A 13,788-nucleotide genomic window follows, 5' to 3' on the forward strand; every position below is an offset into this window, starting at 1 on the left:
TCGGCGGATGAGTGCTTCGATCTCATTTCGGAGCTGGTAACACTCCTCGGTATCATGACCTTTGTCTCGGTGGAAACGGCAATACTTCCGGTTATCGCGCCGGGTTCGGGTATCAGGCTTCGGAGGTGGGAGCCGGATGCGATCTCGACTCTCGATCTCCATGAGGATTTCGGCCCGAGGGGTGTTGAGGGGAGTGTATTTTTCATACCTCCCTTCGGGTGCATGGGCCTGCAGTGGGAACCTCGGGCGGAGTGGTGACCTCTGCTGTGGCGGTCCCCTCAGTCGGGGTGGACTCCTCGGGCGGGGCGGATTCTTGGCTCGTCGCGGAGACGGGCTTCTGGGCTGGCCGCGCTCCTCACGGCGCCTCTTCTTGGGGTTCTGCTCGGTCCCGCCCCGCCTGACGGCCACGGCTTCCTCAGCCTTGGCATATTTCCGGGCCCGAGCGAACATTTCGGTAAGATCCGCTGGGAAATTCTTCTCAATCGAGAAGAGGAATCTGTAGGACCGGGCTCCAGTCTTCAGCGCCGACATGGCGATTGACTGGTCAAGCTCCCGGACTTCCCATGTTGCGGCGGTGAACCGGTCCAGATACTCCTTGAAGGACTCTCCCTCCTTTTGTTTGATGTCGAGGAGGGAGTCGGATGTCCGCCGCTGGGGCTGGCTAGCGGCGAAATTGCCAGCAAACTGTCTGCCGAGCTGCTCAAAGGAGGAGACAGTACTCGGCTTCAGCCCGGTGAACCAAAGCCGGGCTGGTCCTCGGAGTGTCGCCGGGAAAGCCTTGCACATCATGGCTTCCGAGGCTCCTTGTAGGGCCATTAAGACCCGGTAACTCTCCAGGTGGTCAAGGGAATCAGCCTTGCCGTTGTAAGGCTCCACCTGGGGCATCTTGAACCGGAGGGGAACCGGTTCATCTTCAATCTCCTGGGAGAAGGGCGACTTCGTATTGAACTCGAAGTCGCCGTCGCGTCCCGATTTTCTCCCGTGGAGTGCCTGGATTTGGCGCTCCAGCTTCTCGACCTTCTTGTCGAGTTCATCATTCTAGAGGATCGCTACAGCGGTTCCTCCAGGTGCAGGTTGCCCTGGAACCGACTCAGCTTCTGAAGGTTGTGGCCAGCCTCCGTGGCCTCTGACTGGGTGCTCTCTCCAGAGGGAGGCCTGGACTTGAGAGTCCTGACCTCGAAGAGGAAGCCCGCTTGTTGGGGGCTCCGGTTGAACTGGAGCCGGGGGAGGCGGTGCCGTTGGGATGCCTCTAGGTTGCAGGCTTTGGACAGCGGTGGCCAAGGCCTGCACCTGTTGCACCAGGGCATCAAACTACTCCGGCCGAACTTGATGAACTGACTCAGCCGGAGGTGGTGAGTTTCGGACGGAGTGCTCAGGACTGGGTGGAGGACGTCGAGAGGCGTTGGAGGCCCCTTTGCTTCTTAGCTTCATGGCAGCGAACTCGGGCCCTTCCTCTAGCGCCAACTGTTGCTGGAAATTGGACCCGGGGGCCGCCGTGAAGCCGGGGAAGGAGGAGCTCCGCTGCTGCAGGAGGCGGACGGCGGTGCGCCGGCTGGCTGTGTCCTCCGCCGCGGGGGGTGTGCAAGTCCTGCAAGGAAAACCGGTGGCCGGGCTCCCCGGCGCCGGCCCTCCGATGCCTAAGTCAGAGGGGGCAAGTATGTGGAGAGAGCGGGGGAGAGGAAGTGTATGGAGAAGACACAGTATTTTATCAGATCAAGAAGACAAAGGGAATGATGTCATCAATTGTGTCTGTGCTTCCCGGAGGGTTTAGTCCCGGGGGTCTGTTTCCGTTTTTGTTGTCGTCCCCCCCCCTGGTTCTCCCAGGTTCCCTTTTATAGGAGGGGATTACGTTACCTGGGAGGTGACCGGGGGATTTGTCCCTGTCCGTAATAAATGGGGCACGATTTGGCCCATTTATGGCGTAGTGGAGAACGGGGCCGAATCAGACCGGAACCAGGGAGTTGTCACGGTCGATCGGACCTGTTGGAGTGGTTGAACCGCCGGCCGTGGCGGGCCTGGGGTCTGTGGATGGTAAGTGCATTTATTACCGAATGAACCGGCGGTCAGGTAGAGCCATGCGCTCTGATGGTTCAGTGATCCGGAGATCGTCTTGGGCCGTGTTCATTAAATGCCTGAGTGCATCGGAGACTTGAGGGAGTCTCATGCATTAATGGCAGATCGTGCCGAATGCCTGCGGAGATCTTATGCCTTGATGGCTTGGAGATAGTGGCAGGTCGCAAGCCGTAGGAGTTGTCAAGTCCCTTGGACTTTAGGCGGAGGTTGAACATTTGGTTAAGGCATCGGCTCGGCAAGGGTGCCGAGCCGAGCTGGTCGCCCAATGGGGCGCCCTGTGGCGGGGCTGCTTTGAGTACTCCTGGTCGGCGCCCTTTAGGCGAGCACCTTCTAGCAGAGCGCCTCGGCGCTGTCTTTGGTCGGCACTTTCTAACCGAGCAGCTTATTTTGGTTGGGCACCTCTTGGCGCGCACTCTGGTCGGCGCCCTCTAGTCGGACGCCTTCCTGGTCGGCATCCTTTGGCCGAGCAGCTCTCTGGTCGGCGCTCTTTGGCCAGGCGCCTTTCCGGTCGGCACTCTTTGGCCGAGCGCCTCCGTTATGGCATGACTTGGGGTTTTTCCCCCAACACCTACTATAACCAAATTACAATACTTCACCATCCGCGTTATCACATATAGCATCCTAAGTTATCCTCCTAGAAAATAAAAAGGTTTCTACTACTTTTAGACATGATGTTAGAACTATTACCCGACCATAACTCTTACCCGATATTGAATACCAATCATTGGAATGCAGGATCTCCACTCACTAGGATAACAATGAACTCATGACTCCTTTCGTCAATACTCCTATTCTGAGTCAAACTCAACAACTGACTTGGCAACAATGAAATTAGCATTTTCTTCGACATTTTTAAGGTTTAGGCATGGCATTTTGTTTGGAAGCTCGTTCGGTTTTCATTATATCTATGTCCAATTCTAAAATAGATGCATTAGATCCAACCGAAATCCAAGCCCAATTAAAACTCTAAATCTATATACCCAATACAGGTCCCCAAAAAAGGGTATCCAGTCAAGTTTGGGTAGAATTAGAAATTTAACAAGTGTTTCCACTTTTGGATTGTGTTTTATATTATTTAATCCATATAAAATGCTATCTCATAAATTATAAACCATGAAAAAAACATGATGATATAGAAATATATGAAATGCTGTACTTAAAAGATACTGCTTATTCATCTATTGCTTCTAAGCATTCAAGCAACCTAAAGACAAAAATAAAAAATCATGCAATACTCAAGCTTAATACAAATATTAAGCCACAACATATATATTATGAGAGACTAATGTTTTTGGTATATAACACACATGTACATAATATATTATGGGCCCAGATTTGGGTTTTCAAGTATGGCCTAAATCCGAACCTAGCCCACTAAATATTTGGGGCTACTTTGGGATCCAAATACAATCCAATAGCATATTGGATTGACATTTTATACCTCAATCCTAAATTTCAGGTTAGTTTTGAATTGGGTGAGTAAGTTATCGATCTCTGTTGACGACACCCCTAGCTGCCTAACTAAAAGAAAAAGAAAAAAGAAGTAAAATGTATGAAGAGCCATAAACCCCATATGGAAATAGAGTTGGACGATGCCATGTGAAATAATCTAGCAAATTTCTTTCTTTAATGCGCCAGTGTTAATGCATTTGACCGGTCAGATTGAGATTGGATTAATTGCATCCCCTAGAGATTCAGTAAGCGGGGAGGCAAGATGCGACCAATTCAATTCTACTGTTTTTATTTTTTTTATAAGTTACTAAATGAATATGAGATAAAAAAAACAGAAATTGTATGTAGAACTAAAAGATTTAATAAATTGAAAAAGTTCTTGAATAAACAAAGAAGAAAAAAGAAACCAATTTAAAGGGATGGAATTAGCCCTAAAAAGGCCATTCAAGCTTGTTATCAACTAGGTATCATTGGAACATCAGCCCCATTTATGAATTTATTCTAACTATCAACGAATATCTAAAATTTTAGGTGGAATAAAAATTATAATTCTTTCTACTTCTCAAGGTATAATGACAGATCGAGAAGCTCGACTAGACACATCGGCCACCATCTTGGCCCAAAATGAAATGCCTGTTCATAATATAACCATCCTCCTCTATGAAGAGCATTAAACACCTGTTCTATCCTAGCTTTGAGACAATCAGGGAAAAATCTCCTGCTAGGATAGGACTTCTACCTTTAATTTAATAGAAGTATCGAGTGGATAAAATCTTTAATAGTTGTACCATGTGCAGGGATGCAAATTTCGCCCTTAAGAAGATTTGGATGGTTAGAAGTATGTGGGAAAGTTAACCCTGTTATGTAGCAATTGTTGACTAGCCTCTTCCATCAAAGGAAAAAAAAAGCTTAAAAAGCACAGCAGTCCAGACTCATGGTTTTTGATGATGATGATTGACCATTCTGCTGCTGTCTGTTTCTAAAAATACCAATTGGCTACCGTCAAGTAACAAAGAATGAATAGCCTACAATATGAAAGGGCATTCTTTTGACATGATCTTACCAAATTAAGAGAGCAGTTCGGCAAGTTTGTGAAGTCTCATGTTAGTACAAGAGACCTGCATTTGATCCTGCCCTCATTCTGATATTTTGCTGAGTTTCCATGCATTCTAGTTCTTTCAGAAAATAGGAAAATGAAAACCTTACCAAATACTCACGACATCTAAAATGACCTAGAGAACCTCAAGTTTATGCACAGGTCCATTACTTCACTTCACAAAAGCTGCATTATAATGTTTCATCACACAAATTTGAACTGCTTTGGAGGTTAAAGAAAGAGGTAGGTATTATCTAATTCAATTTAGCCCAAATAATGTTTCAGTTGAAACTCAATCAGTAAACATAGAGAAAAGTTTGCTATTATAGTGTTTCCAAGTATAGCTGCCAGAGAAAAGAGACAAAGTATATAAATGGATGTCTTATTTACAATTTGCTTTGCCAAGATTCTGCCTCATGATTCTTCAACTTAATCTAGGCAGGTTATAACTCATATTCATCAAGTCTACAAGACTACAACATTGACTTGGTACTTTCAAAAAAGAGAAAAGGAATACCAGCTTTAGCACAGCTGTACCATGAGAAAACATCTCCCAGGTTGAAGACAAGCTGTAAACACAATAAAGGGGAAAAATTAAAAAAAAAAACAGTGAAGAAATCAATATAAACAAGTGATCCAGTCAATTGAGTAAATGGGACCCGCTCTCGGCAGGATTTCGAGACTGATCATGCGCATGATGATGCTTGATCGTTTGCACATCCCGTGTTAGGCGAGTCTTTGCCCTATTAGCATATAGTGCTTCCCTTGCTGCAGGACGGAGACAAAATTGAGACGAGTGTACTGAAGAAGTCATGCAAAGTTTTGCCCTATTAAACTCTGTATGTCCTAGCTTCTTACCAGCAGCAATCTTCTGAGCTCCAAGGATGTTCTGCCTCCGTTTCCACCAGCATGCTAAACAGCCTAGTACCAGTAAAAATGCAACCAAAGCCTCAAATGCGATGCCAACCTTAGCAGAGACAGATGGATAGGGCCCACATGTTCGTAACCCAGGAATTCCACATAGACCTCCATTACCAGTAAAGCTGCACATGCCACAGTAAATAACTCGAATATGTACAGAATACTATTGTCATGTTGAAGAAGCATACAGACTAGAAGCAATAAGTAATGTGCACAACTTTGTGGGAGTAATTTTAGTACTGATCCATGTAATCAATATAGAACCAGATTAATAGCAGGATAATTAATTACGCTGTAATACAGAGTTCAACTGCACATGTGGAATACATGCAATTATCTAAATCAATCACAGTATATGAGATTAGAGTGGATTTTTACGAATGACTACTCACAAAGTTCTATTATTCATGTGAGAAAAGGGCTTCGATGGAGGGTACATTCGATGCATTTTTTAGTGTAACAGATTTGTGATAATACATGAACATAGAGAGTTATACAGGGTGTCACCTCTCATGAAGGGCTGTTGAATCTTTGAGAAATATGAGAGGTTTGGTGAAGGGCTAAATGGTAGACAATAGACATGTAAGATTATAAAATTTGGGGCTTTGATGATGTGGAATCTATCTTTGCATGTTTTTGTTATTGTTACTTCCTTTCTGATGCACTCTCATTAAGTCTCTATAGGAATGTTTTTATGAGAAAGACCTTAGGAGAGTATATCTATCAAACGGGGAAGCATAGAGATTGCAGACCTTCATAATTTTTGAACTGGACCACAGGAGAGAGATCGATTGCAGACCTTCATAATTTTTTTTAAACTAGACAACAGGAGAGATCATGGCAGTCAGCTCACACCTACATTGATCAATGAGAACCAATCCAAACTGAACTTGAGGTGTTAAGATCTCTCTCATCTTCAAGGTCAGTCAACAGGCAGTCTAAGTGCATATTGTTGGAAGAACATTAATACAATATTTGGCATATCTACCTGATGTCAGTATTTTCAGCTCATCAAAATCTGATCAACTAAATAAAGGAAATAATAACCAATTTAACAAATTCAACTTGCTAAGTCATAATTGTTTTACATAATTGTCGATCCGTACGATCTGAATGAAAGGTCATTGTCTATATGCAACTTGTATCATTACCAAAATCTCACCTTTACATAAAATAACTACAAACAACTTAGACTAAGACGAAGACAGACTAAGCAAGCGATCCTCAAGATTGGAGTTATTTTTGGCTAAAGTTCAATGTAAAGTTGGTTACTAAATAGTATTTAACTACATTTGTGGCATAACAGTCCACTGTCCTATTTCATTGTGCATCTTAAACATGATTTAGATGGGCAGAAGCCAAAAGCTATTGTCATAAGAACAAGATCTTACTTGAAACTAGCCCTATGAAGAGGTCTTCCTCCAAGACTGGCTGGAACTCTTCCAGATAGAAAATTTCCATTGAAATTCATAAAAACAACTGGTTAGTTTTCTATTCAATCCAGTACCACATCCAAAAGAATCATATTATTCAGCATTTCTCCTTACAATATCAGCAATGAAGTCAGCTGGCCAAGGCTTTCCGGAATTGAGCAATTTAGTTGGTTGTATAAGAGGTCTCTGTAAAGCAATTTTGTAGATGGTTAATACTTACACATAAGATTTTGCTTTGTTTTGATGTGTAAAGGCTTGGATAGCAATGAAAGTAAAATTCAACAATACAAAGTAATTGAAATAGCTCTGCAACAGGCTCATACATCCTATAATTCCAATTACATGAATTTAATATTCTCTAAGTCTAAATAGATATATACCAAGAGTTAGTGGTGATCCAGTTTTGAGGTTATTAATAGGAACTCGAGAATTATAAAATTGGCAACCAGTTTGACCAAAAAAATGAAAAATGGGAGCAGCAAACATGAGATATTCTTGATCAAGAATTGCCAAGCCCAAATTATAGACAGGCCATCATATCATGCTGAGTATTTAAACATTTAAATATCTAAAACCTAATATTGTAAAAAGTATAGATATTGTCCATTAAACAATGTGAGGTGTTTATATGCATGTGAATGTGTGGAACTTTAAAGAGATAGAAACATACATGTGCACACCAATGTACAAGCATTTGATGGTACCAATTCCCAACCAAAAGGACTATGATAACACATCTTCCAATTATCCAAATCAATGAGACATTTGAGCAGCAATTCCGAAGGTTGGCATTTGATTCACAACAACTCAAGAATATTATCTTGTGTGAGATCACAGCTACAAAACAAGGTGTCCCATTTCTCCATATCCGTTTGATTTCTCTTCATTCAAATTAATTTAAGTCATGTTTTCTTAATTCAAAATAAACGGGGAAATTAGCGAAATTACAACATAAGAGATCTAGTACCTTCCTCCAAGGGACATCCTAATGGCATTTTCCAGCTATTACTGGGAGCCTCTAAATGATTTAAATAGGAATTATATATACCAATAATGGTATGCCATAGGTCAGGAAGCGTTCTACATCAGCATTCTTTTCGATGTTGATCGTAGTTGAATCCAGCATCCAAAGACTCGTGCGTAGACAGGCCACGGCCAGTGAAGATACCAAATGAATAATATAACCTTACCTAACAATACTACAGTAAGTATTGTGATACCTGAGCTGGCAGTGGTGATTCATGTTTAGAATGACATTCTAGAGTACTTAGAGTGCAGGAGACAGCATCTGGAGGGACAGTACCAAAATACAAGCTTCCCATAATATCAATATAAAATGTATAATATCAACAACATTTCGAAGCACTTCTCTTGTGTTTACAACTGCACGCCTCATAAGCCTAGACCTATTTTACACAAAATAAGTGAAGAGCAATAGCAAAAAGGGAGAGTACATGTATATTGCAAACACCTCAGCATGGACATTTAGCTGAGGTTGTGATGCTCGCTTCTACAAATATACTAAACCTAATCTTAGCATACAAGTGCATACACACTGATAACCCTGCGCATAGAATGAACGCATACACATACGATCACATAGATAACCATTAAGCCCTAGTATGGTGTCTTGCAAAGAGGGTCTTTCATTTGTAACTGAATGGAAATGGCTCCACGCCTCAACAATTACATCGATTCCAATACTTGCTCCTAAAGTTTCCAATAGTAGATAAGCAAGCTCTAATTTGTCAGCTACTGAACGGAACAATTTTAAAGGCTGTATATGATACTTTTTGATGCACTTTCTTTTCAGCAACAAAAACATATGGTCCATTTCTAGAAAATAGAACATTTGATCCAAAATTCCAAACCTTGTTTGGTTTTATTATTTTGGCTAGCAAACTAATACTTCAAGCCCTGTTAAGCCCATCAATACTGCCCTTTACCAATAAGAAAAGACAAGAATGTAAAGAAGGAATACGTAGGCATACTAAACAATTTTAAGGTTGAGAAAGTACAGTCCATCTATAACCCATTGGCCAGTTTTACTGTTAAATTGGCAATCCACTTCGCACCAAGGATGTTGTTGGGGAACACATGGGTCACCGTTACAGCCAAAACGAAGAGGAACCCCCAGTGAGCTCTTCAAATTTTGCAAAGCTCTAACTATGCAGGCCATTTTGAAATGAATTAGACACAATTTAACAAAAATAATGAATCATATAAAACCTACAAAAAGCATCAAAGATGAAATAAACAGCACACAATAAAAAGGCACCTAGACAACATTTTTATTCACCTTCACTAACCCAGAAATAGAAGGTAATAAATCAGCTTCAGCCTCAACAAAACATCCAACAAAGGGAGCAAGGTATATAACAAACACTTGTGAAGGTGTTTCCCTGCCACCATTGTTTCAGCATAGCAACCATAAATTGTGGCAGGAACCACGCATAACAGATGTAACCATTCATTACATTCACTTAAAATGACAATGGGCAGCCGTTGGTAGAAATGCCTCCAATAGTGCACATCAATAGGAAAAGGAGAAAAACAGCTAATTGCAGTTCAGTATGATCAGTGCAACTTAGAGGCTTTCTGGTTTATATAAAATAACCAAGCACAAATGTTAAATCTAACCTAATAAAGCATTTAATTTTTACATTTGTCAAGGGACACCAAAATGTTAATATTTTCTTGTCCAATGAAGTGTTTTTAACAATCTAGCACAACTATATTAACATGAATTTAGGATAGTATCTGAAAAGTGGGATCAGAACCCTATCTGAGATGGTTCCTTTTCACGAATTTCCTGTGCAAGTTCCTGGCACAAATTTTTATCTTCATTTGTAGGTTGGTCTGCACTATTATTAGGATGGCACCAGCATAACAAGTCCATTTCAAATCCCAGTCCAAACATCGACCAATGACCTTCAAATTCCTAGTAACAGTCAGAAGGAACATATTCAAATAGTAACTAATTAGAAAATCAACAAGTTTCATGCATGGTGCCGAATGTCTACTTCATTAAAATGTGGACAAAACATAGAACTGAATTGAAAAAAAAAACAAAACGTCAAAAAATAACTCTGCATGACTTTTAGGTCACAATTACATGCCAAAGAAAGATATCTAAAAGAACAAGCATGATGAGATGCTCATGCACTAAATTTATGTACAAGCACCTTTATCCTCATATGGGAGGCAATGCATAAAATCTGTCAAATCAATGCAAAAAATAAGCTAATTTCTGCACAAGTAGGGCACATGTACCTTCTTCTGCCACAGTCTTTTGCTCTGCTGTGACAATCTCAAAGACCTCAATTGCATTGATGATAACGTGACGTCCATTTTCAGGGTGCAAGGTTATTGTTAGGCTCCTTCATTCACAGAAACAGTTTTGTTCGGCACAAGAGCTGTATAACGTTCCCCAATCATGAGAATAATGTCAATATATTTAAATGCAACACACCATTTACCAGTACATCAAAGACCCTCTCTCCAATTCTTTTTATTTTGGCATCGATTTCAGCAAAGTGAAGCCAAATTGAATATATTTTGTTTGGATCCACCTCCATTCGAAATGATAAATCAGGCCGCCTATCAGTGCTCACAACTGCTGACTGATAAAGCTTTTCTCAGTAGAAGTTCGGCGAAATTGATGCTTGGGCAATTTTATTTTCTGTTGATATAGATTGATTGGAGCCTGCTGCAAAAGATGACATTCCTAACCAAAATCTGTCACCACCCCAATGGTTGCCATTATAATCTTCATCAAATGCTGGCTTCCCCGAACCACAAGTCAATCTTTTAGCTGTTCTAAGTACTGTTTTTTTATCCCATGATGGACCAAAATAATATGCTCTGTCATCAACCTGAAGAATTTCGATCGAAAGGATGGATGGATCTGCATGACCAGTGGTATGAAAACAAGCCAGTACGGATGTATCCGTAACAAAAACTAGAGCTTCAGCAAATGATTGGTCATCATTTTGCTCCAACCTGATCTCAGAGAACAAATTTGGGTTCCCTCGACTGATATATCGAAAAGAGGCTCCCTCTCAAGATTAGGATCTTTAACAAGAGCAAAGAAAAATCTCACTGCATAGTGCCCACAAGGAATGTAGCAATTCTCAGGCCATCAGAGAGAGGAAAATATCTAAGAATTCGTTTCGTGGGGAGAATTTTTTCTCACCGAAATATTTTTCTAGAAAGCTAATTTCTAGAAAAATGATGCTTGGGAAAATAGTTTTGGCATGTTTAGTTGACTATAGAAAAGCGGTACATTCTAGAGTGACTTATGTTTGATCGAGCATCTACTTTCTAGGAAAAAAAGTTATGTGATATATTTATTATACTCTTAATAAAGAAAAATGCCTTATCCATGAATTTTGATAACTTAAGGGTAGTTCTGGAAAAAAAATCTCAATTTTCAAACAGTGGAAAAATAGTTTTTTCATGTCCCTCATGAGTTTTTCTTTTTCATGAAACATAAAAATCTTATTACCATGGAAATGCTACATTCCATCTCTCTCCTTTGAAAACTCTAACTAAACAAAAGATCTTTTTTTGTTTTTCCATGGACCATACTTTCTCTAAGGACTCGTTTGGTTTGCTGGAAAAGAAGGGAAAAACCGTGATCAATGAAAAAATGAAAAAAGACTTCTTATTTAATTGGAGTTTTCAAAAAAGAGAGATGAAAAGGTAGCATTCTCATGAGAATAAGATTCTCATGTTTTATGAAAAAAAATCCATGAGAGACATGTAAAAGCTACTTTTCCACCGGTTGAAAATTAGAAAAAAAATTTTCCAAAACTATTCTTACGCCATTAAAATCCATGGATAAAGTCTTTACCTTTCTTAAGGGTATAATAGATACACATAACTTTTCTAGAAAAGTAAATACTCAACCAAATATAAGACACTCTAAAATGTACCACTTTTTTATAGCTAACCAAGTATGCCTAACCATTTTCACAGGCATCATATTCCTAGGAATTCTAGAAAAAATATTCCAGCAAGAAAAAATTCTTCCCATGAACCAAACCAGACCTAACAGTTTTAAGCGGAGGGGTGATGAAACGTGGATGTGCTGCATTTCCAAGTCTTCCTCCAGTATAACCGAAGTCATGATACCATAAGGCATTTGTAGGCTGTGTTCAAACATTCTCACGAGCTACACAACTTATGACAATCGCAAATGGTTCTGCAACGAAAAAATCAGACTAAATCCCAATCTAATCTAAGAGAAAATATATGCTGCTGTTGAACACATCAAAATTCTTTATACTAAATAAAATATGAAAACAATTTTATCCACATCTCAAAGCAATAGGAGACGGCATGGCGCAGAAAAAGATTTTGGGGCACAAGCAAGAAGAACGGGGGAAGAAGGGAGGAAGCAAGCTCCTTCAAATCCACGAGGAGGAGAAAAAATTTCTCGTTATGGGAGTCAACGCAGCAGCAATTTTGGGCAGAATTCACATTAGGGCTAAACGTAGAAGGTTCAAAACACCCATCTCATCTACTTCTAAATCTAGCTAAGAAAATACCAAGAAAAGTAAAGTAAGGTTTACCTTTTCTGGTAGCTGCCCAAACGCAAAGAATAGTGGCCGATGGAGTGATCAGAGTAGAAGAAGCTGGAGAAATCCCGAGCATTCTGCTGTTCTCCTTCCAAGCCCTTCTAAGTCCCCTCTCTCTCAAAGCATTGCTAAACCCTAACCATCACCTTTATCTCTCTTTCTCTGGGTATTCATTGCCCCACATCTGGCTTGAGATCGGTAATCAGGTCCTGTTTGGGTGAGCTGCTGTTGGAAGTAGAGCTTTCTGAAGTAGAACTATTATAAAAAGCTGTTTGCTGTTTAGTAACTATATTCGTAAAGTGTTGTGGTACTTTATTTTGTATTTATATTTTTGTATGACAAAATTACTATAAAAAATATTGCATAGTATTATACAACATAATAAAATATAAGCTCCCCAAACTTGGATATATGAAAGGGACATCTAAAGAATTTGTTTTTAAAATCATAATATCTTGGGGCCAGCGGGTCTGAAACCGAGTGGAGTTGTAATTTTAACTCTTTTCCTTTGGATTTGAGTAGGAGCAGGTGAGAGATCCGTTTTCGGGGAAGTCATCACCCGGTCCCTCCGTGGACCGGGCTATAATCTTCAATTCGTGATTACCCAAACTTTTGACATCCGGTCTAATTTTTAAGGTTTTTATCGCATCCAGTCCTTGCCCACTTTCTTTAATTCTAAAATGACCAATATATCCTTCTCATTTGATTACCTCTCCCTCTCAACCGCCTTTACAACACTAGGGAGCGTTCGGTATAGGGTGATCGTCGCAGAATCAAAGATGATGTGGGTGGAGGTAATGAGACCACCGCGTTTGGTTGCACCACGATGATCCTACGTGGCGGTGATCCTAAATCACCTCCACTCCTCAAATCACCGCTCAACTCGGTGATGGAATACCCATCATTGAGGTCGGAAATCCAAGATCACCCTAGGGCAGTGATCTTGGGTTGAAAATTAAAGACAAAAATACTCCTCAATTTAGTAGAAAAATTGATATATCAATATACTATCAATATATTATGTCAATGTGTTATATATATATATATATATATATATATATATATATATATATATATATATATATATATATATATATATATATATATATATATTGTTACGGGGGAAATAAGCCGCCATGCCCCACGTGACCGGCACGCGCGCCCAGGAAGACTACGGCTGCCCTTTGATCCAGCAATCCGACCCCGAGTCGGACATCCTCGGCTCCGCAGC

The 13,788-nt window shown here is 40.7% G+C and overlaps 1 protein-coding gene across 2 annotated transcripts; it reads right to left on the reverse strand.

Annotated features, from left to right (window-relative positions):
- Window positions 1-4,921: 4,921 nt before the first annotated feature.
- On the reverse strand, window positions 4,922-12,757 carry LOC103695891 (receptor-like protein 4). Of its 2 annotated transcripts, XM_039131821.1 has the most exons (7): window positions 12,552-12,757; window positions 10,249-12,181; window positions 9,756-9,916; window positions 7,090-7,161; window positions 6,934-6,981; window positions 5,480-5,664; window positions 4,922-5,389 (listed from the first exon to the last, which is right to left on the reverse strand). In XM_039131821.1, the coding sequence occupies exons 2-7, from the start codon at window positions 10,324-10,326 to the stop codon at window positions 5,262-5,264; spliced, it is 672 nt and encodes a 223-aa protein (XP_038987749.1). In that variant the 5' UTR covers window positions 10,327-12,181; window positions 12,552-12,757; the 3' UTR covers window positions 4,922-5,261. The 2 variants fall into 2 exon arrangements, 1 of the variants encoding a protein (XP_038987749.1); XR_005514053.1 differs by lacking the exon at window positions 9,756-9,916.
- Window positions 12,758-13,788: the final 1,031 nt, after the last annotated feature.

The sequence above is a fragment of the Phoenix dactylifera genome, chromosome 11 (genome assembly GCF_009389715.1).
Source record: "Phoenix dactylifera cultivar Barhee BC4 chromosome 11, palm_55x_up_171113_PBpolish2nd_filt_p, whole genome shotgun sequence".
NCBI classification, from domain to species: Eukaryota; Viridiplantae; Streptophyta; class Magnoliopsida; order Arecales; family Arecaceae; genus Phoenix; species Phoenix dactylifera.

Excerpts from the sequence above, each read along its gene's own strand:
- LOC103695891 (XM_039131821.1), bottom strand. The coding sequence starts at position 10,326 with ATGGACGTCACGTTATCATCAATGCAATTGAGGTCTTTGAGATTGTCA. Across the intron at positions 9,917-10,248 it reads AAAGACTGTGGCAGAAGAAG|GAATTTGAAGGTCATTGGTC; the intron begins GTACATGTGCCC and ends GACTGTTACTAG. Across the intron at positions 7,162-9,755 it reads AAGGAACCATCTCAGATAGG|AGACCTCTTATACAACCAAC; the intron begins GTTCTGATCCCA and ends ATTGCTTTACAG.